We start from the raw sequence: 26,752 nt of genomic DNA on the forward strand, positions 1-26,752 counted from the left end.
TTTTGGCCCTTGGGCTTTCTATGTACACTCAAAACCGAAGAGTACTAATCTGAGAAGAAATAGCTCTTAAAAATTGTAGTAAAACGGCTATATAACTAAACTAAACTAAATGTGTCGATTATATGAATTCTAGCACTTTTGAAAAATCTTCTGTAATTGCCAATACTTTAGCAAAGATTTTTCTTCAGGACAAAGTTGAATCAAATTTAAAAATTGATACCGACGTTTTGAAACATGTTCTGAAAAGTTAAAAAATAAAATTCACGTGTCCCAGCTTCATAAACTTCAGTGCACATTACTCCCCGAGAAATTCACTTGACTCCCCGAAGGGACGATTCGGCGTTTCTCTGCAATGTATCGTCATTTTTGCGAGCTGTGCGAGCATTCTGTGTGAATAAAAGTATGCCAACGCGACCTTTTTACAACCTTGCTGAGATAAGGTAAATTTCTTCACGACCCGACTGGGTCCACCACCATGAATTAAACCAGCAATCGTCTTCAACGCAAATCAGTTGCGAAAAATCTTAAAGTTAAGCTCTTCATTTTAAGCTCCGTTTAAGGACATCCTACTCTTGCATCATCGCAGACATTTTGTATCTTTAGCATACAAAGTTGCGTACCAGTCGTACGCCAAGTTGCAATAAAAATACTAGTTTAAAAAATTACCTTAAGGAATGAACTAAAATCTTTTTCAAATTTGTCTTTTAAAATTTTGAGAAAACATTGAAAAAGGAAAAAAAGGTTTCATAGAGCGGGCCCTCAGAGCAGCTGCGGGAAAGAGTCCTTTAAAAATATGGTGTTTTCGCTTTCAAATAAAATTATTCCAAATTAAATAAAAGTGCTTTATAAAAGAATTGGAAAGTTTCAAACAACTATTACGCTTTCTGCAGAACTGAAACGGTTGCCTTTCTCTATACATTTCGACAATTGACTCCATAAAAACTTCCCCGGGTACCCGGATTTACACCACCCTAATGTAAAATTACTTCTGAAAAAAATACACAATCTGTAAACAAAAAAAAAGTTTTATTCAAGTTGTAATTTTATGTCAGCCGAAATCTGATCAAAAACTTTTTGCGTCAAACAATACTGGACCGTTGTTCGTAGAGCGTCCAATTTACCGTTCCGGGATTTCCCTTAAAAATAATTCCCGTTTCCCGGGAAATTTGTAAATTACATTTATATATTTTCAAAACTTTTTGTACCGAGTTTTCGGAAACGCTCTGAAAAAATAAAGAAACTTTACATAATTTTGATTAATTTTTTTTTCATATAGCACTAATCAGATGATCAGAAAAAAATAATCAAGATTTATTTCTGATAAGAGCGGTTCTCTACGCAATCGGTCATTTTTCTTTAATTTTAATTTTTATATTTTTTAATCCGGCTGAAACTTTTTTGGTGCTTTCGGTATGCCCAAAGAAGCCATTTTGCATCATTAGTTCGTTCATACAATTTTCCATACAAATTTGGCAGCTGTCCATACAAAAATGATATGTGAAAATTCAAAAATCTGTATCTTTTGAAGGAATTTTCTGCTCGATTTCGGCAAAGTTGTAGGTATGAATCTGGGTGCTGAATAGTGGTTCGCAAAACGGCCTCAATTTTGAACTGTCAAAGAGGAACCAATTTACTGTTCGCCAAAAGTAGAAAGTATTGTCATCAATCATTAAAAATTGTTTGTTTTTTTTGCAAAAATGACAAATGTGTGGCTTGAAGTTGAAGACGAGATCGTCATTTTTTATAATTATGAATAGAAGATGTTTATGGAGTCGATGCGGTTGAATCCATCCAGAAGCTGTCTTTATTGTTTGATTCCGTATGAACACCTACTGGTTTAGTGAAAATCTTCTCAGTTTGTTGAATCAGCTTCGCTAGAATTAGCGATGTTTGTTTCGCTGGACTGGGAAGAGCTGCAGGATTCCAAAATCAGCCAGGGATTTTATCTGCGACACCGCTGAATGAAACTCTCGCCGCAGTTTTTCATCACCCGTAAAAAAGAAAAACCCCTTCTAACCGCTCGAAACTTGCAAAACACAGCAAAAAATGTAAAAAAAACTAGACAAAATAAAACCCATACCACTGATTATAAAACAGTTCATTTACCAGTAAGAAAAAAGTCATACTTTTGCTTGAACAGCCTCCTATTTTGTAGATGTAAATAAAGTGGGATCATTCGAAAATCACGTTACGCATTCGCTCTGTTCATCACCCAGGTATGAATATGGACTACACTGTAAAAAAAATGATACACGGTAATTTTTTTTGGTGATTTTTAATTTCACTTTTTGTCACTAAAACTTGATTTGCAAAAAAACACTATTTTTATTTTTTTCTGATATGTTTTAGGGGACATAGGGGAACAGCATCTAATTCCAGCGTGCCTCTAATGTTGGCAGGTCAGAACTTTGACATGCAATTAAAGCTAATTAAAAGCGTTTTCAACTGAAATCGAGTGATAAATAGCTCAATAAGAAGTGAGCAAGCAAGTTTCTACCAAAAGTTTTGCAAAATTAGTTGTTTAAATAGTGAAAATCAGCAAATTGGATGGAGTTAGGAGCGAGAGCTTAACCTGCCAAAGATACGAGAATTTCCCCTAATATGCCAAATTTTTCAGAAATTTCCAGAATGGGCAAAAAATCTTTGACCGAATTATGAATTTTTGAATGAATACAATTTTTTTCAAAAAATCGAAATATCGGTCGAAAAAATTTTCAACTTCATTTTTCGATGTAAAATTAAATTTGCAATCAAAAAGTACTGAAGTGAAATTTTGATAATGTGCACCGTTTTCAAGTTGTAGCCATTTTTTTAAATTAGTGCCCATGTCTGGCCACTTTTGAAAGAAATATTTTTGAAAGCTGAGAAAATTCTCTATATTTTGCTTTTTTGAACATTGTTAATACGACCCTTAGATGCTGAGATATTGCCATGCAAAGGTTTAACACAGGAAAATTGATGTTTTCTAAGTCTTATCCAAACAACCCTCAATTTTCTAATGTCGTTACAAAAGGGCGTAATATTGAATGTTTGGTCCTTTTGAAATGTTTGTTTTGATTTAATTTTTTTTTTGAAAATATTGTTTTCGAAAAGATCAAACAATATTTTCAAAAATTTTAAATCAAGACTAACATTTCAAAAGGGCGTAATATTGAATGTTCGGTCCTTTTGAAATGTTTGTCTTGATTTAATTTTTTTTGAAAATATTGTTTTCGAAAAGATCAAACAATATTTTCAAAAATTTTAAATCAGGACTAACATTTTAAAAGGGCGTAATATTAAATGTTTGGTCCTTTTGAAATGTTTGTCTTGATTTGAAATTTTTTAAAATATTGTTTTCGAAAAGATAGAAAAATTTCACGAATGTTTCATGTTTTAACATTGTAAATCGGACCATTAGTTGCTGAGATATCGACATTAGAAAATTGTGGTTTTCCGAAGACACCAAATCGATCCGAAAATTCCTTCAAAAGGTACAATTTTTTGCAATTTCACATATCATTTTTGTATAGACAGCTGCCAAATTTGAATGGAAAATTATATGGACAAACTAATGATGCAAAAGGCACCATAAAAGTTTCAGCCGGATTAAAAAATACAAAAAAAGAATGACCGAAATCTCAGAGAATTGCTTATAATATAAATTTCTGAAGCGCTTGATAATCTCAATTATTACAATTTAGGAAAGCTTTTTACAGAGTAATTTATGCTAGATAAATTAAGATAAGATCTTTCCCGGTAAGGTAAAATTAAGATTTTCTACGTTATTGTTTACAAACGAAATGAAAATTCATTGATCAAATAATATGAAAATTGAATTAGTATCAACAAATATTTATTTCAAAAAGGTTTGTACAAGAAGAATTACTTCAATTCGGTTAATACCCAGTATACAAGAAACAGCAATGGGCGTTAGAGTGTAAATATAAAAAAATGAAGACTGATTGTGGAATGTTGTAAATTTATCGTAAAATTTAAATCAAGTTTTTGTGCTGTAAACAAACTTTCAACCAAAGTCAATTATAAACCTGAATACCATGTGGCATAATAAGACCATTGAAAAATCATTAAAAAAACTACTTTGTATTGTTTGAGAGGTGCCCAAAGCTAAAATATTTTTAATTCTTACTCCAATTATTTGAAAACATTGAGTTGCTAAAACACAAGAAGTTGAATTTTTAAGGAAAAACTAAAAAGCTTTGCTATTTTGTTCAAGAGTTAAAACCAGTATGACTTGTTTTAAAAAAGTTATTTGCCATGATGTCGCTCTCGAATTTGTCACAGAGGCGAGTTTAAAGGAAATTTTATTATTGTGGAGTATGGATTCATTTTACCCATTGTCCAAACATTTTGACAAAAAATATCTGAGATCACTTTTTGGCTTATTGTACGATTTGAGCTTAAAAAGTGACAACAAGCACACATTTACTTGTAGTTGTATGATTTTTACCTCCCATTAAAATGTGCACGTGGTTTAGGAATGGTCCCCACACTTATTTAAACCATTAAAGTCGCTGTACTTTTCAATTTTGTTGCAAAGTGTCAATAAGAGTCAAGATAAAAACAATTTTCAATAAATTTAAAATTTCCCGTGAATTCGCGGGATTTCCCGGGAAAATGGACACTTAAGTTTTTCGTTTAACAAACCAGCTGTCGTGTCAACAAAAAGCAATAATCTTCGTAAAAATGCAATCATAATGCTATTATGAAACATATATCAGAGCACTTGGCGACGCAAGAACATGCTCTCGTCAAACTATTGAATTTTTTAAATTGTTTGCCCCATGTCGATCTGAGCATAGAACATGTGGCGTTGCAATACAATGAAGAAAACACACATACACAACTAGAAACCACTCGCACGCAACTCACATGCAAATTGGTTTCGATTTTCTCTTGACCATGGGTGAATTCTGAGCCGATGGAAGGCTTTTCTTTTCGGAGAACACGTTCACCCGACGAGGACGGATGCGGTTGACTGCAGCTGGCTTTGCCCAGGCCAAACCTGCTTGAAGTCATCGGAGCAGATGCAAACAGAGAAGAGTTCAATGATTGTGGGGATATCGGGTGGAGCCTGACAGCAGGACATGTTGGTTTGCATAAGTTTCTTGCCCGAAATCGTGTCGATTACCGGACTGGACTGTTGGATATTGAGGGTTTTTCTAGGAATTTTGAGGATTTCGACAGAGGCCTCATTAGGCATGTAACAAAAAACTTTATACATTACAAACTATGAATTAATATTTTTCCCCTTATTATTTACGCCTACTTACGATGTGTCCCAAATTTAAAAATAAATAAAAAACCTTAAAAGATATTAAAAATTGAAAAATAGACGTAAACTATGTATTAATGAGTAGCTTAATCTTTTTGCTGAGTTCGTAACGCCTCGGCCCTTAAAGAAAATTCTCTCCGTTCACGTGCTCGAATTTTCATTCACCAACCTCAGCTCAATAATTCTCTTCATTATCGCAACGACAAAAACCACAACGCACTGTCAAGGTAGCGCGCTAATAAGCGTGATATAAGTGCAAATTGGGCTCGCTTGGCAAAGAGCGGTGTTCCCAGTACATGATCCGATGTTTAAATGGGCGCAAAAAGGGCTTTCACACAGGGCAAACATTACATTGGCGGCGGCCCCACAACACACGTGCTTAATGATTTGGTCGGCTGGGTGTATTATGGGCATGGGAAATGTACCACATTCAGTGGAAGGTAGAGTATTATCAACGCACACACCCACAAAAGCCTGCACTATACCATTGAACCGTGTGCAATTGTGTGAAATGTATGAATGATATAATCGTTAGCCATTCCGTCGTCGTCGGTGGCGACGACGTCGTTTGCCGGCATGATGCTCCGCGACGCGACATTGCGACTCATACATGAAAATTAAGTAAAAAAAAAATAACGTTTATAAATGTGCCGACGACGGCAAAGTCGCGGTTGAATCAAGTGCAAACACACACTCACACATTCTGATGACGTGTGCAGTATGCAGTATAATGCACTGAAAAGAGAAAGAAAAGCGCGACAGACAGGGAAAGAAGGAAAATAGAATGCATTCTGTTTCTGTTTCAATAATATACGAGCATACGCGAGCACACTTAACACCCTTGGGCTGGAGAAACTTTGCAATTTGCGCACTCAAAAGAAACACTTATCGCTTAGTCACACACAATAACCAGAGCGGTGCACTTTCGTTGTGCGCAAAGTTTGTTTTTAGGGAGCACTTTGAGAGATTGAATGTGCTATTAATCAATTCTACAGGCTTACTGTGTCAAGTTTTAGTGTCAAAAAAAGTAACCATCGATTCTCTGACTGTCGAACTTCTCGATATCAGTATTGCTTTAGCTGTCAATAAATTTTCAGTCCTTACAGGAAGCATGCTTTGATTTTTCGTTAAATAATTTGACACCTCCCGCTCTCGGTGGTCCCTTCAATATCGACAACGAGAGAGTCCACTGTATTTTTAACGAGAATTATGGAATTTAAATTCAATGATCAGCTCTTGATTGTTTGGATTACATTCTGATCACTAGAAGCAATTCCAGCTCAAATCAGGAATTTTTCTGGTACTTTTGTTCCCGACCCTCTCTGATTTCAAGGAAACTTTTTAGACATGTTATCCTAGGCCTATAAAAGCCATTTTGTGTGCCACTCGATAATGGGTAATTCTCTACCAACTCACACGAAATCGGGAAAAGTTGCCCCGACCCCTCTTCGATTTGCGTGAAACTTTGTCCTAAGGGGTAACTTTTGTCCCTGATCACGAATCCGAGGTCCGTTTTTTGATATCTCGTGACGGAGGGCGGTACGACCCCATTTTGAACATGCGAAAAAGAGTGTTTTTCAATAATTTGCAGCCTGAAACGGTGATGAGATAGAAATTTGGTGTCAAAGGACTTTTATGTAAAATTAGACGCCCGATTTGATGGCGTACTCAGAATTCCGAAAAAAACGTATTTTTCATCGAAAAAAACACTAAAAAAGTTTTAAAAATTGTCCCATTTTCCGTTACTCGACTGTAAAAAAATTTGGAACATGTTATTTTATGGGAAATTTAATGTACTTTTCGAATCTCCATTGACCCAGAAGGGTCATTTTTTCATTTAGAACAAAATTTTTCATTTTAAAATTTCGTGTTTTTTCTAACTTTGCAGGGTTATTTTTTAGAGTGTAACAATGTTCTACAATGTTGTAGAGCAGACAATTACAAAAAATTTGATATATAGACTTAAGGGGTTTGCTTGTAAACATCACGAGTTATCGCGATTTTACGAAAAAAAGTTTTGAAAAAGTTACTTTTTGCGTTTTTCTTCGTTTCGTCGTCCGTGTCTGTCGCGGGTGACTATGAACGGCCATGATCGATGACGACCAACTTTTTCAAATCTTTTTTTCGTAAAATCGCGATAACTCGTGATGTTTACAAGCAAACCCCTTAAGTCTATATATCAAAATTTTTGTAATTGTCTGCTCTACAACAATGTAGAACATTATCACACTCTAAAAAATAACCCTGCAAAGTTAGAAAAAACACGAAATTTTAAAATGAAAAATTTTGTTCTAAATGAAAAAATGACCCTTCTGGGTCAATGTAGATTCGAAAAGTACATTAAATTTCCCATAAAATAACATGTTCCAAAATTTTTACAGTCGAGTAACGGAAAATGGGAGAATTTTTAAAACATTTTTAGTGTTTTTCGATGAAAATATGTTTTCGGAATTCTGAGTACGCCATCAAATCGAGCGTCTAATTTTACATAAAAGTCCTTTGACACCAAATTTCTATCATCACCGTTTCAGGCTGCAAATTATTGAAAAACACCTCTTTTTCGCATGTTCAAAATGGAAGGGTCGTACCGCCCTCCGTCACGAGATATCAAAAAACGGACCTCGGATTCATGATCAGGGACAAAAGTTACCCCATAGGACAAAGTTTCACGCAAATCGAAGAGGGGTCGGGGCAACTGCTGTGTGAGTTGGCGGAGAATTACCCTAATGACATTTGAGAAGGGAGTGAGAGTTTTCAATATTTTTGTATTTTGTAATTTAAATATTGCTGTATCTCGGAGCCGTTGCATCGTATCAAATAGTGGTCAAAGACAAACTTGTAGAAAATCAGCCGAGCTTTTTGAAAAAAATACACTGATAAAGAATGCACGCCAATTCAATGTGATTTTTAAATTTTTAGGTTTAAAAGTTAAATTTTAGAGTGATGTCACGATTTTTTTACGTTCACAATTTTGTGAAAATAGCCTAAAATGTGACAAAAAGACTCACGAAAAATGCAGGATAGTATGTCTCTCCTAAAAAAAATACAAAAATCATTTACTACACGGAGAAAAAAGAGTTGTTCGTGGTTCCCATTTTAATGAACGCTAACTGATTGCCGACAACAAAGTACCCTGAAAGTCATGGAAAAAATATTCGTTTGAATCAAATGTTTTATTAACGATCTCTGAAATGGATGACAGTTCAATCAATCAGTATCCTTCCACTTTCTAAGCCACAAATTACACATATTTTAATGCAATAATACACATTCTTTTGTAAAATTCAACATTTTTGCGGTAAATTTCATCATTTTTTTAGGTAATTTTCATCATTATTTAAGGTAAATTTCATCATTTTCTGATGAAAATTCATCATTTTCTAAGGTAGAATTTATCATTTTTTTGCCAAAATATCTGTCACCATTTCCTGATGAATATTACCATCATTTTTTTTCTGTGTAGGACAATGGTCAATATGGAGACTTTTACGTAAAATTGTCTCGGGAATCGATTCCCACTATCGGTTTTTGAAAATTTTGAAGTTTAGACCACTTTTCAAAAAAACAGTATTAGTAAATGGTTCTTGTATTTTTTTAGGAGAGACATACTATCCTGCATTTTGCGTGAGTCTTTTTTTCAGAAAGCCCGTATAATTTCCTAAAAGTTTGTCTTTAATCACTTTTTGATGTATGGCTTCGAGATACAGTAAATTTTAAATTGCAAAATATAAAAATATTTAAATAACTTACGCCCTTCTCAAATGTTATTTTCGAGTACAATTGGCTCCATATACACAAAAATGGCTTATATAGGCCTAGGATAACATGTCTACAAAGTTTCATTGAAATTGGAGAGGGTCGGGTACAAAAGTACCAGAAAAATTCCTGATTTGAGCTGGAATTGCTCCAAATCATTTTTTACAACAAAACAAAAAACATGAAAAATCACCACGATACAACAGTCAAACAAACAAACTTAATTAATATTTTTCAATGCAGATTTGTAGATTTGTATCTATTACAAATGTTAAACGTGCGACATTCAACTGCCTTCCCCAAGTGTCAAGACCAAGATGGTTACACAAATTCCTGGCCTCCATCCTCCTCACCTTCGACACACTGTGGCCGGTAGGTTGACTGATGTTTCCTACATTGATGACGGTCAGGCTCCCATGAAGCCCAGTTTCCGGCCACAGCCGTGGTTGGTTGAATGGGGAGGAAGAGGGGGCATCATAAACAATTTTTGCGCCACATTCCATGACTCTACCTCTCCTCGTCATATTCGCACGAAAGTCGGAAAGAACAGACTTTTTCATAGAACGAGACAGGATTGACTTGATTTTACGGATGTTTTGGCAGACTGCAGGCAGACTCTTTGTGGTCTTACTTTTTTAAACAAATTTTGAATTTACTCATTTATTTAAAAAAAAATGACATTTTCTTGAAATAAAAGTATTTCGGAATTTATACTCTTGCTAAGCATGGTATGTACCACCTCAACTGTTTGAATTAAAAATTGTTAAAAGAGCCAAATACAATTAAGAAATAGCACTGCAAGGAGTCTCAACTGGACAAACGAACGGCCTCATTTTGCCAAGTTCTCACCGCTCCTCTGGTCAAAACTATTTCAGGGATCTCAAGAGCGAGCCCCATTTCGCAGTTCGGTCTCTCTACACAGTGTGAACAAGTAGGTAAGAGCAGCCTTATAAAAAAGCCCAAGTAGAGGAATGTTTATGAAAGTCACTCCGACGTTGAAGTCAGCAGCTCACTTGATCAGCAGCAACGAATGTGGGGAAGGTAGAAAAAAGGAAAATATGGTTGGGAAAACTTGAGACACAGAATGAAAAAAATAATAAAACAAAGATCCAACCAAGAACCTGGAGTCAGTGAGGGAGAGCAAAAATGCTAATAAGGAAGCATAAATAAAAAGGCAAGCGAAACAGTTGATAGAAACATAACCTCTTCGAGAGAGACCCGGGCTGAGAGGCCTTTTCTGGGTTGTGCCAGAAGTTCAGAAGAAAACAACCGATTCAGGAAAGCAACAAAGAGACAAGAAGGCTTCGTCGAGACAGGATGTAAATAAATATCTTTTTCTTTGTTTTCTTACTACGAGAGCGCTTCTCATTTAATGCAGAAAATTCATTCAATCGAAAAATCTTGACAATGTCGGGTTAAATTAAGCGGATTTCTCATAATGAAAATTGCGACATTGCGGATCATCGTGGAACCTGCAAAAGACTGTCAACGACCCGAGATTGTTTTGTTGACATGAAACCTTTGCAATCTTCATAAAAAAATCCAAAAAAATAATTAGTAGGGGATATTAACGGGTTTACAATTTAAACAACATTTTCATACGTATTTTCCTGTGTTTATTTTTCAAGTAACTTTTTACGATTGATTTTCAAAACTAATATATTTCTATTGATTGCGATACAAAGCCAAAACTCGGACTACCAGTCCCCGCTAGGGATATGGTCTCGATTTAGTTCGAGAGAATGATGGTCACATGGAGAGCAAAATGCATTGAGTAGCTAATTTACGTACGTGAGCGTAACATTCAGTTGATTGAATTTCAGTTGATGAATTCAGTAGATTGTTACCGATATTAACCTATTCCTACCAGGGTTGCCAGGGCTTTAAACTTGTGACTCATCAGTCATAAGAATCAGAATCGAATAAAACTTATACACAACTCTCTCGGTCAATGATTCATCGTACCTCCTAAACATGACTGTACCTGTCCAAACAAGCTCCCATGCATTCGTATGATCCAATATCTTTGATGCCAGGTGTGTCCAGTCGTTCGCCCTTCTGCGAATGAGTTTACAGTTCGCGCAAAGTGACGCGTGGCTGCTCGCCTTGAGTCATACCTGATGCTGCCACAATCATCCTTTTTTTTGCTGCTCCACCATATCCCAAGACGAGTTAAACGATATTTCTGCGCTGATGGAACACCAAGAATAAGAAGTCGGGCGGCGGCAGGCCAGCGGCCTTTGCTCTCCGAAGCCAATTTGCCGAAAGCATTTCCGGTACAGGTCGCAAAACCGGTTCGAACGCGTCGAAGAAAACCAGAATGGATTTGCCGATAATTATCGGACGAGAAAAAGGAAAGAACGCGCCCTTCTTGGTCTTGGCTATGGCGTTGACTGAGAGTTGAACCTTTCGAAGGGTAGTAAAAGTGGACTCAAAGAATCGTACAGATTATTCAAAACAGCTCATTCTTGGATTTTTTAGGGGAGCGGAAAAAATCTATTTAATTTCTAATCACGTTCGAAATTGAACAAAGATTCCAGGAAACTGATTTTAGCTCAAATCGTGGACTTTCACCACAAAATTTCTCGCGCAGTCGGCTCGAACCGTAAACATTCCCAGAGGGCGCGTTTGATCCAGATCACGAGACGTCATGTGCCAAGAAACTGCTCTGAGCCCAAGGCTCATCCAGACCGTGGTGAAAGCGTGATCTTTGACTGGTTCAGTGCACGCCTCGACCCCTTTGATGCCTTCTGGGGAGCCATAAAATCAGCGACTCCACCGTATCGTAACATCTACCGCTTTGCGGATTCGTTTGGTGGTCATACCTAAATTACGTTTCCAGAAATCGGACTGAATTGTTAATCTGATGTGTTTCTATGCGATTAACAACAAGGGCAACTGAATGCAATGGTGACGTAGCTCATGAATATCCCACTGTTCAATCTTAAGCCAAATCGTTCAGCAGGCAAGAGTCGCCCAATGCTCACTGGCGTGTAACGATAACAAAAAAACGCCTTTCTTCCTTCTTTCGCTGTACAAATCGGTTTCAATGGTTGAACATTTATGTGTGTGAAAAGCAAAAGTTTACAGCGCATCTTTTCCGGCTTCGGCGGATGAGCCTTCTGTTTCCAGAGTGTTGGTATTGCGAAAGCATTTCTCATTAGCGACGAAAGTGTATAACCGGTTCAGATCGGTAGCAGTAGCGTTGGATTCCAGCGTGTCAACAAACGGGGTTCCGCTCACAGGATGTACTATTTTAGTCTCTGGTGACTTGAACTGGGATTGCCAGTGCTGCGCCGTCTGGATTCTTTCCACTTTCCTCGACGGCGACATGGTTTTTGCCAGATACGACGGTCACGACGTCGTGCTGATTCGTTCAACGAGTCGCAGGGGTTTTGAAAATAAAATACGCAGTAAAAAATTGTGTAAACTTGGGAAGTGTAATTTTTTAAGGTTGAATATTACCTCTTATATGATGTAATCTTGCCTCAATTTAGACTGAAAAAGCGACATTACACAAAAAGAGGTAAAATTACACATTTTCAGATGTAAAATCACACATTTTTTCAAACTTTTTGTTACTTGATTGATTTAAAAAACTAACTTAATCCACCTATATGGTTGATGCCTTCATCACTTTTTACCAACAATGGGTAATATGAGTGGTTTGGACACAAATTTTAACTATTTTTTTAGATCCAGAAAAAATACATATATAACTTAAGTGGTAATAACTCGAGATAGGGTTGCCAGATCTTCAATGTGTTGGACTCGTTGGAAAGGTCTTTCAATTACCTAACCAAAGATGGGTTGAATGATAGATCCGGACATCACTTACATACATTTAAGTGAGATCCGGCTTCTAAAAAGTACATAAATATCACTTAAGTGGTCATAACTCAAGACAGGGTTGCCAGATCTTCAATGTTTTGTACTCGTTGGAAAGATCTTTCAATTACCTATCCAATGATAGGTTGAATGATGGATCCGGACATCACTAACATACATTTAAGTGAGATCCGGCTTCAAAAAAGTACATAAATATCACTTAAGTGGTCATAACTCAAGACAGGGTTGCCAGATCTTCAATGTTTTGTACTCGTTGAAAAGATCTTTCAATTACCTAACCAATGATGGGTTGAATGATGGATCCGGACATCACTTACATACATTTAAGTGAGATCCGGCTTCAAAAAAGTACATAAATATCACTTAAGTGGTCATAACTCAAGACAGGGTTGCCAGATCGTCAATGTTTTGGACTCGTTGGAAAGGTCTTTCAATGTTCTAACCAAAGATGGGTTGAATGATGGATCCGGACATCGATTTCATAAAATAAAGTGAGATCCGGCATCAATAAGGTACATAAATATCACTTAAGTGGTCATAACTCAAGCCAGAGTTGCCAGATCAGTAATGTTTTGCAATCGTTGGAAAGGTCTTTCAATTACCTAACTAACGATGGGTTGGATGATATATCCGGATATCGTTTACATACATTTAAGTGAGATCCGGATATATGTGAAAATACATCTTTATACACAACTTTTGAACTACTCATCGAAACTTCAAACAATTCAATAGCGATCTATGGGACCCTAAACCAAGTCGAATGCAACTGGTTGATCAAATTCGGTTCATCCAGTGCTGAGAAAACTTGGCAAGAATTTTCACACATACATACATACACACACACACATACACACACACGGACATTTGTTCAGTTTTCGATTCTGAGTCGATATGTATGCATGAAGGTGGGTCTTCGAGGTTTTGATAAAAAGTTCATTTTTAGAGCAGGATTATAGCCTTACCTCAGTGAGGAAGGCAAAAACACATTTTTTTTATGGTTTAAAGAACGAAAAATGCGATCTTTTGAGTTGGCGAATCGACGCGCGAGAATCCGCGGCAAAATAGTGAAGTTTCTTGAATTTATTGATAGAAGGCTTCGCGTCGTCGTGTACATATTGTCTTTCTGTTTTTGAACCGGTCGTTTGCGGTCCGGACTGGGTAAATTCGTGGTTAAGTTGGTTGTAAAGAAGTCGTGCGCGAAGAACTTCATGAAATCGATTGAAACAGTTCGGTGTATCAGCACTATTTGAGGTTTACATGATTACGAATAATACGTTACTAAAAATTTAATTTTGTTTTGAAAGCCCTTCCCATAGCATCGATGCTCGGATGGCACGCCGACGGTAAGAACTAAAAAATACGAGATTGAGAATATAATTATGTCCTTTTCAAAGCGTCAAAGCTCGGAAGACAACGATTATGTTTCACTTTCTGGTCATATCACCTACCAATAATAAATCCGGATCTATTTTAAATTGTACGTCACCGATTCAATCGATTCAATTTTCAATTCGGTTTGAAAGCCCTTCCCAAAGCATCGTTGCTCGGATGGCACGCCGGCGGTAAGAAGTAAAAATACGCGATTGATAAGTCCTTCTCATAGCGTCGTAGCTTGGAAGGCAACGATTATGTTTCACATTCTGGTCATATCATCTACCAAGATGAATCCTGACCTTCCCTTTCCTTCCCCTACTAACACAATTCCCCCACTTCCCGTGATGCTTGAAGGAGATGCTGTGGATTCAACGGTCTCATGCGGTGTCAACAGGTATAGAGTGACAAATTCTGTGTCTGATGAGTCTGCAACTTCAACTATCGGACTAACATTCCTACCTTTGTTGAACTGCATCTCCTTGGGGGGGCGCCGGTATTGACTTAAAGCAGAGATCTTCAGGGGTTATACAGTGAGGATGATTAGCTCCCACTACTCATCTGTTGGTTCATTGTGTAACTTCAGCTGATCCGTCAATAACGGAGTAGCAGCTCATTGGCAGTCAACCATGCCGAACGAAAAATGCGATCTTTTCACTAAACGTAAGAATAAGCAAAAAGTCTTTGACCATGCTGTTTTTTAATAGTTTAGTGACCATGCAAAAATAACAAAATAAAAAAAAAAAATGATTTCTTTGTGTTGCCCAATTAGTCCTCGTTTTTGTTAACCGATTTTCAACTATAAAAAATTTAACATTTTTTTAAATTTGCTGGCTCCTTCGATATTTTTTTAATATTTTGTACGTCCTTTTTAAAATATGAGTCCTAAATCTAGTATAATAGATTTGAGATTCCAGAGATATTTGATTAGAAAAAGAAGTTTTTTTTACTATTTTCACGATAAATGCGAAGCTTTGGTGGTGCCATTAAAGATGGGCTGGTCCGATGGGGATGACACCAAATCGATCAAAAATTCCTTCAAAAGATGCTATTTTTTTATTTATACAAACCAATTTTGTAAGGACAGCTACCAAATTTGTAATGCTTTCTTTGAGCATAAGGCTCAGTTTCTGCCAGATTAAAAAAAAATACAAAATTTAAAGCCATTCTCATAAGATTTCATTTGCGTCCAACACAGCTGAAATGGCGCGGAGTTATGAATTTTTGAAAAAAAGGGTTTTTTGCGAAAATCGACAAAAAAGGCAATTTTTCGGATTACCCTAATACATGGCCAAACAAAGAAAATACGGGTCTAGTTATTTTTGCTAACATGGAGAAAAAAGACGGTACGTTTTTGAAAATCATATCATGGCATTTGAACACTTTGTTCGTGGTTCCCAATTTCATGAACGGGTGTTCACGATTTTGGGAACTCTTTTTTCTCCGTGAAGGAACTCTTAGAAAATTTTGAGCCCGATCGGAGAACTTTCTTTTTCGAATCCATGCTGTTTTCGTGAGGAATTGCTGTATAAATATTAACCTGCAAAAGATATTTGACTGGTTTATTATTGTAATTTTTTTTGGATTTGCTAAAAAAAAAAAGTTCAACAAAAAACAGGAGAAGTCAATCAAAGTAAGCAAAAGCCAAGTTGAAACCCGAGTAAAGAAAACAATAATTTGAAAATAAATTCCAACAATCATCAAAATTCTTACATCAGTGCCTGAGCAGAATCAAGTCTTTTGTGTCAGAAACAAGGATGGTACAGATGCAACAGTAGCATCACAAGTCACAGCTCGAAAGGATTGTTTCTGTTGCATCGGTAGTACAAGGGGGCACCCTCCTTCTGCTAGAGCCTGGGCACTAGGGTGGGTACGTTTTTCAAAAAGTTCTCGGATCAAATTTTAGTATGGTTCCCCTTGTAGGGCATGCCCATAGAGACTTTCATGCCAAATATCAGCTCATTTGGTTGTAAACTGGCTGCGCGCATCAGGGTTAAAGTTTACATGGGAATTACTATGGGAAATTGGAACTTTTTGTTCAAACGCTCCTACAGGCCTGGGAAAATCACGCGCCAACTTCTGGTATGGCCAGGCCTATGGGGAATGGTCTGGAGAACACTTTTCTCAAAGAGAGCATATGGATTCGTTGTCCCTAGACCTGGCGCATCGGCAAACAATCCGATGTCTCCGGAAACAACGGTTTTCCCTCAAAAAGCATCAAATTTTCCTTAGCATGCTATGAAAGCTTGCTGAACACCGCGACGCCATATGTCAGACAGCTACCACGTGGGTGAGAAACGGCTGGAATATTTAATTGCAAACCTTTTTTCAACTAGAAAATGATCATTTCGAGTAATCCTGATATTATTTAGTCGAATTCAGAATCTTTGCATAGCGAATTTGTATTTTTTTTTGCCAATTTTTCAACCACGTGGTAGCTGCCTGACGTATATGGCGTCGCGGTGTTCATCAAGCTTTTATAGCATGCTAAGGAAAATTTGATGCTTTTTGAGGGAAAACCGTTGATTCCGGAGACATCGGATGTTTTGTCGATGCGCCAGGTCTAGGGAGAACGAATCCATATGCTCACCCTACTGGGCACGCTACTGGTCTGTTGTATAACAACTATTCAAAAAAGTAGCAGGAGTCAAGAGTAGTGTTGTTGTTATAACGTTGCGGTCTCGAGTTTTTCAAAAGCTCTCGTCTGTGAAAAAACAATTGTGGTGACGCGGCGAGACTAAATCCGCGGTACATGGCAAGTTTTTCGTAGGGTGATGAGCTTTTTAGTGATACCTTTTTTTACATTAAAAAATTAGAATTTTGTCACTGTCTCTAACAGTTAAACTTTGCAATGGAATCTAAAATTTAATTTAAAAATTTTGTATTTGTTATTCATAATTGGATCATTTTAGGTACGAATCACCCTAATTTACAGCATCCGTGATGACAGTGGTGGTCTAGCCGCGAGAGTTGATGAAGATCAAACGGAAATGAAAGCACACCGAGTAGAATTGTCAACCGGTTGTGGAAAGTGTCGCGAGCGCTCATAGGACAGACCAACGCGAGTGCACTTTGGTACTTGCACTTGTACCTCAACTCAACACTACAGTTTGTATGTGCCTTCGGGCGACAATTGTACTGCGCGATGCAGAACTTTTGATTGCGGAAGCGTTGAAAAGCGGATAGTAGTTTTTTGTTCTTGGACGTTACACAATAACATAAATGTTTAAAAGGTTTTGAAATTTGTTGAAACGCGCTTCAAGTTTTTTTTACTAAAAATTAAATAATAGAAAATATGATAGGAAATCTCATTTGAACATATTAAGTCAAAAGAGTCGTGCTATGTCAAGTCATTTCCGACCATTTTCTAAACAATACAGACCGAACTAAACCATTCAACCCCCTTGTCATACTCCATACAAAGCCGACGTGTCGAGCGAGCTTCCAGTGTTTAGTGTTAATGCGTTCATTCAAGATTAGCAGCCAAAGATAATGATGGGCGAGATTTATGCTGCGTCAGAGCATCCGTTATCTTTTGCGCCAGCCATTATTGTGTGTATCGACTGTTCCCCCCATTAATGGTCCCACTAAGTCTACATAGAAGAAAGTATCCTCTGGCTTTATTATGACGGAGACTTTCTCCGAAGGGAAAGAAAATATATCTAACATCATTAGAACCGAACTCAGATCGATAGGCTCGTAAACCACCCTCGCTGGAGTATGGGGTGATAAATTTTTGATTCAATTACTTCGCCGTAGCGTCACGTTACATCATCGTCAGGACACCGAAAGGTTCTCAAGGTCAGCCACAGTTGATATCGATATACACGTGTTTGGCACGTCATTTACGGGTTCGATTTTTTTTTTGTAGTTTCAACGTGTACGTCACAAAAAATCGAATTCCATTGCCGTGCAACGCGACGAGCACGCGGTGCATGCAAATCAACGTCACCCAGCAAAGGATATTTCCGAAACTGAACCGAGCTCGCTCATGCAATTTTAGGGTAAAGTTGGATGAATTTGACAGTGTTTTAGGCAGGGTTTTAATTATATTAAAAATTGGGTTAGAGGAAATATGACATTCCAAATTCAATTTAATATTTTTTTCAAAAAAAGTAGGATCAAATCAGTTACCCGTAATTATGAATATCGATCAGCTTTCACGAGCTTTTCATCAGCATAAAAACAGTTCAAGCGTATGCTTCCACTTGTCGTCACCATTTTCAGGTTTGAATGAAAGTTCTTTCACGGGAAATACACTGCCAATAGTACAGTGATGGATCGATTTTGTTTAAGAAATATTTTATTTTCACTGAAACTTTGAAACAAACTTAAAATAAATAACTTTCATCATTTTTCCAAAACTAAGTTTTTCATAATTGTTATCAGAATTTTACTATTACTGTATTGGATCACATACGACACATGAGCAGTTCTCTAGGATTTCGGTCATTCGATTTTTTTTGTATTTTTTAATCCGACTGAAACTTTTTTGGTGCCTTCGGTATGCCCAAAGAAGCCATTTTGCATCATTAGTTTGTCCATATAATTTTCCATACAAATTTGGCAGCTGTCCATACAAAAATGATGTATGAAAATTCAAAATCTGTATCTTTTGAAGGAATTTTTGATCGATTTGGTGTCTTCGGCAAAGTTGTAGGTATGGATACGGACTACACTAGAAAAATAATACACGGTAAAAAAATTTGGTGATTTTTATTTAACTTTTGTCACTAAAACTTGATTTACAAAAACACTATTTTTAATTTTTTTATTTTTTGATATGTTTTAGAGGACATAAAATGCCAACTTTTCAGAAATTTCCAGGTTGTGCAAAAAATCATTGACCGAGTTATGAATTTTTTAATCAATACTGATTTTTTCAAAAAATCGAAATTTTGGTCGTAAAATTTTTTCAACTTCATTTTTCGATGTAAAATCAAATTTGCAATCAAAAAGTACTTTAGTGAAATTTTGATAAAGTGCACCGTTTTCAAGTTATAGCCATATTTAAGTGACTTTTTTGAAAATAGTCGCAGTTTTTTATTTTTTAAAATTAGTGCACATGTTTGTCCAGTTTTGAAAAAAATATTTTTGAAAAGCTGAGAAAATTCTCTATATTTTGCTTATTCGGACTTTGTTGATACGACCTTTAGTTGCTGAGATATTGCAATGCAAAGGTTTAAAAACAGGAAAATTGATGATTTCTAAGTCTCACCCAAACAACCCACCATTTTCTATCGTCAATATCTTAGCAACTAATGGTCCGATTTTCAATGTTAATATATGAAACATTTGTGAAATTTTCCGATCTTTTCGAAAAAAATATTTTCAAAATTTTCAAATCAAGACTAACATTTCAAAAAGGCCAAACATTCAATATTACGCCCTTTGCCACAACAACTTTGCCGAAGACACCAAATCGATCAAAAAATTCCTTCAAAAGATACAGATTTTTGAATTTTCATACATCATTTTTGTATGGACAGCTGCCAAATTTGTATGGAAAATTATATGGACAAACTAATGATGCAAAATGGCTTCTTTGGGCATACCGAAGGCACCAAAAAAGTTTCAGTCGGATTAAAAAATACAAAAATTAAAATTGAAGAAAAAAGACCGATTTCGTAGAGAATTGCTCACATGTATTCGCAGACAGTTTATTTGAACGCTTTTTCATGCTCGTGACAGTTGATCGCCAGTGGGTAAAATTGATTTAAGTGATTGTTTTGTTAATTTATGCTAATTGGACGGTCAATCAAGGGGAAGTTTTGAAAAACTGATGCCATGCTTTAGTCGTTCGAGCAATGTTGATGATACTACTGAAACGTGAAAATTTAATCAATTTAAGTACGTATAGCTTAGCAAGAATATCAAGTACATGAGTGAGCGTATCATAAATATCAATCGATTTCTGTTCACATGAATGTTATTCATCATTTCCTGTAACTGCTTCCCCATCATCATAATCAATATGATATTCCCCGCAGCGGGCTAATCTATTTCGTAACTACATGAGATAAGATAGAACCAGCTGGATTAGCCGGTTAAGAAATATGCTTCGCGAACACATACGTTTACAGGAAAACCTTTTTACTGATTAGATCCATTAAATTCATGACTGTCAACAAAAATTCAGAGCAAATTAAATATACACGAGCTTTCATCATGTCTCCATCCCATTCATCTAACCCTAAAAGTGCCAGTAAGAAAATTCTCTAACCGCACACAAAAAGCCTAATCAAAATGGACTTATTTATTTTTGAAAAGGATCAATTGCCCCCGAGCTGAATTCCTCGTCCCGGTTGTTCCATCTGTCGGTAGCATTTGTGGTGTCGTCGAGCAAAAAAAGGGTGAATAAAAAAAAGCTTCCTCTCGCAAGCCCTCTAGTCACCTCCATGAATTCGGCCAAGTGGAAATGATGAACCTGTGGCGGCCCACCCCTCCGCAGTGTGTACACTTTGTTCACACACATTTAGAGCAGAGAACATTCTGGGTAGTAAGCCGGAGGGTGGCGGAAGACAACGATGACCCCGGGGACCACCAGGGCGGGTAGCATTCAATGTTTGACAGTTGGTTCCGTTTGAACCTTTTGGAAGGGGGATTTGCAGGGTTCTGGAGTTTGTGACAGTGTGTGAGAGAAAGTTTATAAAAAAAATATTGTTGATTATTCCTGAAGTATTCAAAAAAAAATTAAATAGACCAATGCAATATTTAAAAACAAATTATTTATAACGGGAACTGATTCACAAAGATTACCAAATAAAACTTATAGAAGGTTGTCGCATAGAATCGCCGCTTACACGGCATGTTCCCCCGGGATGGCACGTGAAACACTAGGGTGTAATAACAAAATCGATTTTCCAGCACAGCAATTTTTCAGTTCCTTTTGGGGTCCTAAAAAACTCCCCAAAGTTTGAGAACGATTGGTTAAGTTCCCACATTTCGCAAAGCGATTCAATTTTCCATATAAATTTGTATAGGAAAAACTTTTTTTTTTAATTTTGATATTTAAAAAATCCACGTTTCATGCTGTGCTTAAACCGGATTCATATTCAGAAGCTCTGGAAAATGCTTTACAACTTTCCCGAAGAGAGTATGGTGATAACTTGCCTCTGAAGAAAGATCCAGCGTCCTCAAAACTCGTCTAAAACGTGATTTTTGAGCAAAAACACGTTTTAGACGAGTTTTGAAAACGCTGTATCTTTTTATATGAACAAGTTAGCACCATGCTCTCTGAAAGTTGTTACATTTAGAGCAATCAAATGTCGGATTTAGTGGACGTGAAACGTGGTTTTAAATATCAAATCCAAAAATGGTTTTCCCCATACAAATTTATAAAAAATAATTAACTTTGCGCAAAGTGAGGATTAAAAAATCGTTCTCAAGTATTAAAAGGACCCAAAAAGAACTGAAAAGCTGCTGTGCTCACTAAATTTGAACAACTTCATTTTTTCCATACAACCATATTACACCCTAGTGGGACACCAGTCCGCATCGACAGGATCCATCATAGAGGAGAGGGACTCAATTGGGGCGACAATCGGCGCTTCCTGGAACCGACAGCCTGTGACACAAGAGCACTCTGGAGTGGAGTTCAAGTGGATTTCTGTTTGTCCCACACATCCAACAAGGCCCATTCCGCAGTGAAAACGTGTCGGAGCGTTCTTCAGGCGATAATAATAACGATGATTGGTTTTGGGTTGACGAATCGAATTGCCAGGGAGAAAAAAAAAGGTAAAACCTCTTGAACACCCCCAAACGATGCCATTGAAGCGTGGGACAGGTCTCAACAGGGAAGTGCTCCCTTGGTGTGTTCTTATCAGTGCTCGATTTGTTCGTACACAAAAGTTGGTAACATCGTCAAAAAGGGGGTTCAACTTGTTATCAACGGGGTTGGCACCTGTCTGTTTCACTCCCCAGCCCAGCATTAACCTGAATTCACCAGTTAGAACCACTCGAGCGAACTCATTGACAGGCGTGGGCGTTTGGTGTTTGTCCGTAAAAGGAGACTTGCCCGCAAAGCCTCGCTCGGAGCAGTGACGCTGGGCGCCAGTCACAACAAACCGTTTCGTAACGTGGACAACTTTTTTTGCTTCTGAAGAGTGCGTAGGACGCAGAATTTGCATACATGACTGTGGTGGAACCGAACCGGAATACTGGGCACAGCCAGAACGTGTCCATTTTTGTCGTAAATTTTATGCTTTGAATGAATGAGCACCTTGGGATTGACCTTCGGACATGATTGCTGTTGACACATTAGTCGCCTGTTCATATTTTATACGAAACAAACTCCAAACGGAGATGAAAGGTTTGCTATAATTCATTCTTTCAGATGAATAATAAATGGGTTTCTGTTTGATCCGGAAATGCGACTCGGGAGAGAGAGAGAAGAGAGAGAGAGAGAACCTAACAAAGATAACTTACGTCCCACGTAAATAAACATGTGCCGAAAAATGTAAATCGTAACAGCATGCATTATTAAAATGAGTAAAAATAAGAAATTGGAAAACAGTGAGGACTATGTTTTAAAGGTTTGTACGTAATATCTTGAGAATTTAATTAAGGAATGATTGAAAACTGGAAATTCATACTAATCATTCAAATTTCAAATTTGCATTTTGCTTATAATGATCTTTAATTACTTTACGACAGTTTTATTAATATATGGGTCATTCTACCTCAAACGTAAACAGCACTCGAAATCAACATTTGATGATCAAGCTCAAATTTAGTGGATCTGTTGATACCATCAAAACAAGCCAGAAGCTCGATCCACTTCCTCCTTTTTGACACCAACCCAAAGTTTCGAATTTTTCCCAAAAAAAAATTGTTAGAAAAACCTAAATTTTCAAATTGCGCCCCTTAGAACCACAAGCCGATGAAAGTCAAATCAAGACGCATTTTTTAGAAAATCGATTGGCAATCGATTTATAGAATCAATTGGCTTAGTCCATTTTCCAATTCAAAATTGTTGTCAGTGTATTTTGAGCAAATGAAGACTTATGCCTGTTTTCACATTGAGCGTTTTTATTTAAGTTTTGACCTAAGGGACCATCCATAAACCACGTGGACACTTTAGGGAGGGGGTATGGCGATTGTCCACGATCCATACAAAAAGTTTTTTTGTATGGACAATTGTCCACGAAGGGGGCGGGGTAACAGATTCTCAAAAAGTGTCCACGTGGTTTATGAATGTTCCCTAACCATTGTGTTCCTGAGAAAATATTACACAGGCTCTCCAATTGGGTTCAATGTTTTATTTTTTATGTACATGAAATTGAATTATGAATTGTTGAGATTAATCAAAACTTCAGCTAATGAAAGTTTGGATATATTTTTTCACATAATAAAATTATTTTCTACATGAATACCACAAATGGAGGAAATACACATGTTTTTTACATATTAAGCTGAGCATGATATGTAAATCCCGTTATCAGTTTGTGGTTGTTCGAGATATTGATTGCTTGTTATGTCACTACATTATCCAATAAATAATTCCACCACTGCGATATTGGTCGCCATTCCCGGATAACTTTAGAGTTATTTAAGGCTATAATTTGGGTAATTCTCTACCAACTCACACGAAATCGGGAAAAGTTGCCCCAACCTCTCTTCGATTTGCGTGAAACTTTGTCCTAATGGGTAACTTTTGTCCCTGATCACGAATCTGAGGTCCGTTGATATCTTGTAACGGAGGGGCGGTACGACCCCTTTCATTTTTGAACATGCGAAAAAAGACGTGTTTTCAATAATTTGCAGCCTGAAACTTTATTAGATAGAAATTTGGTGTCAAAAAGATTTTTATGTAAAATTGAACACCCGATTTGATGGCGTACTCAAAAAACCGAAAAAACGTATTTTTCATCGTAAAAAAAACACTTAAAAAGTTTTAAAAACTCTGCCATTTTCCGTAACTCAACTGTACAAAAAATTGGAACATGTAATATTAAAGTATTTTTCGAAATCATTAACCCAGAAGGTTCATTTATTTATTCAGAACAAAATTCTTCATTTCAAATTATTGAAAAACACGTCAGGGACAAAAGTTACCCCTTAGGACAAAGTTTCACGCAAATCGAAAAGGGGTCGGGGCAACTGCTGTGTGAGTCTGAACTACAAAAATCCTTGTTAGAGTATACGAAGTTTCGGCAATCCAAGTGAAATATTTGCGAAGACAATTAAGTAATCGAATATGGATAAAAATAGAAATTATTATTTCATGTGTAAAATTATATAAATCAAATAAATCCCACTAAGTCTTCATAATTTGAAATTACGACACATCACGCATAGCATTTCAATTCACATTGACATCATAATGATGATTTTGCTTCAAAGTGTGAATAACTCATTCGAATGTTCATCATGACACCTTTGAAACATTTCTGAGTTCATCAGCTTTCCATGAGTTTGTCGCTGGTTTGATTTCATTGATAAGGTATTTTAAAATATACTAAAAATAACCTAAAACACTAATCAATCACACTCACCAACTGCAGAAAGCATATTGACAACAAAAAATGTCGTCTCGAACAGGATCCCATGTCATAGTTGTTATTCCATCAGGGTGTCACCAATCAAAACTCTTCCTCCGCGGACCTCCCACTTCTAATCTCGCGTGCGCCTCAGCTCCTTCACCTTGCACCTAAAGTAGCTCAGGATGATAGGCGCCGTCGTCTTCGTCTTCTTCGTGTGTCTCGCGTATTTTTCTTTTTCTCGCTAATTTACACCCCTTTAACTTGCTCAGCCGTCATCGGTTAACATCTACACACAACACAGATCTTCAGACTTGCTGGTCGTCGCTGCGTACCAAGAAATAGAAACATTCACGCTCAATGACCTTTGTGTCGACGTCGTATTCTTGGCTGTTTACACCGTCGCCGTGATTCACTCGCGAGATTTATGGTGCAACACTGAACAGCTTCTTCTACTTTGCCTTGATCGGCGTCGTTTTGGCAAGCCACTCTTGAGCACGCACAGGAAAAGTAGATCACCGAATTCTACATTTCGCAGATCATCGCGGCGTAGCCCCCTCGTAACGCACACAGCCACACAGAGTTGCACTTTTCTGAATCAACGGCTAACCTTCTCGTTGAGACTGACACACATCTCTTTCGGTGTTTCCGAGATGTGCACTTCTGCGCTGCTAAGCTGAATCAGCGCAACTTAGCCGACGTTGTGGTAGTGTTGTTGTACCTTTCTTGCGGGTCCTACACCCGTTGACCACAACGACCACTTGCGTACACCGAACCAAACTCACACACTGAAGCAGGCACTACGGTTGGATTAATATTTTTTTGTTATGTAAACGGGCTCATTTTAGGACACACTCGCGCGAAGTACTCCTCCGAAGTACATCAACAATAGCTGCTGGAGATCAGCGCGGGTACCGAATCCGGAGCGCTACACAGAACCACGCGCCGCGTCTAGTTCAAATCGTTGCAAAAAGCACCGTTACCGACGACAACAGAAGAAACTGGGCGCGCTGATACGACAACGGCCTTAAACCGGACCAGACCAGAAGAAGAAGCCCAACAAAAATCGCGATTACACCACGAAGCAGGCTCTGCTGGCTGCAGCTCCACCGACGGGCACACACACTGGACAGCAAGCCTACTTTATCGAACAATCAACCGCAACGACGACGGTGCTCTAGGCCCTGCTCAACACACACGTCCACCAGCACAGAACAAAGCGTTGAACAGTAGTACTGGCACAGGCTTAACCGTCGCCGAACGAACGTGGTGACGCGATGGGTCTAACAGAACAACAGAAGAACCGTCCCGGACGGTGAACGTAAACTAACTGAACGGTAGCAGCAGGGAAAGACCGTTTACTGAATAGGGACGTGGCGTTACATCGTGCTGCCACCTGGTTTTTTTAAGCGCAAGAGTGGAAAAGTGCTGAGTCATCGTCTAAAAATAGACGGCGTCCTATCTCGCCCAGCAAAATGAAGTCGATAAAGTAGTCGGTTTCGATGAGAAAAAGTGGAAAACGTGGTCTAAAAATAGCGACGCCATCCCCCTATGGAGCTTAAACCTGTGAGTATATTGGTTGGAGTGGAGTGTTGGATGTGGGAGAGAGAGTTCTTCTGAGTTATGCTTCACATTGTGTACGCATATGTTGTGTTGGGGGTGTTCATGTTTTGTGCAATGAACAATTCGTATTGCAACGAAATTTCGAGTTTTCTAAAACTAGAGGAAGAACTGATTGAAAAGGATCTGTTACTCAGTTATCCTTAACTCGTTTTAACTTTGAATACAATCCAGAATCGGTTATCCGAAGTTCGATTAATTTATTTTATTATTATTTTCATTTTCATACTTTTAACGTCAAATTCAAATTTTGCGACCCCTTTTAGTCAAATATGGTTGGTTTTTGACTTAAAAATTACCAATTGCATTTTCTGAATATTTCATCATCGCCATTTTGGCCGCCATCTTGGATTAAAAAATTCTAAATCATTTCATGTTGTTGAACGGGGATGTACCT

General features: G+C 37.5%; 1 protein-coding gene across 2 annotated transcripts in view; it reads right to left on the reverse strand.

Annotated features, from left to right (window-relative positions):
• Positions 1-26,085, reverse strand: part of LOC6040617 (sodium/potassium-transporting ATPase subunit beta-1-interacting protein) — a 103,997-nt gene extending 77,912 nt beyond the window's left edge. The window contains exon 1 of one of the 2 annotated variants that reach the window (XM_038259853.1): positions 24,751-26,081. In XM_038259853.1, coding sequence (XP_038115781.1) covers positions 24,751-24,804 — 54 coding nt within the window. In that variant the 5' untranslated portion in view covers positions 24,805-26,081. Of the gene's footprint in view, positions 1-24,750 lie in introns of both variants that reach the window. The other variant, XM_038259852.1, reaches the window with a different exon arrangement.
• Between the last annotated feature and the right edge of the window lie 667 nt (positions 26,086-26,752).

Source organism: Culex quinquefasciatus, chromosome 3 (assembly GCF_015732765.1).
Source record: "Culex quinquefasciatus strain JHB chromosome 3, VPISU_Cqui_1.0_pri_paternal, whole genome shotgun sequence".
Taxonomy (NCBI): domain Eukaryota; kingdom Metazoa; phylum Arthropoda; class Insecta; order Diptera; family Culicidae; genus Culex; species Culex quinquefasciatus.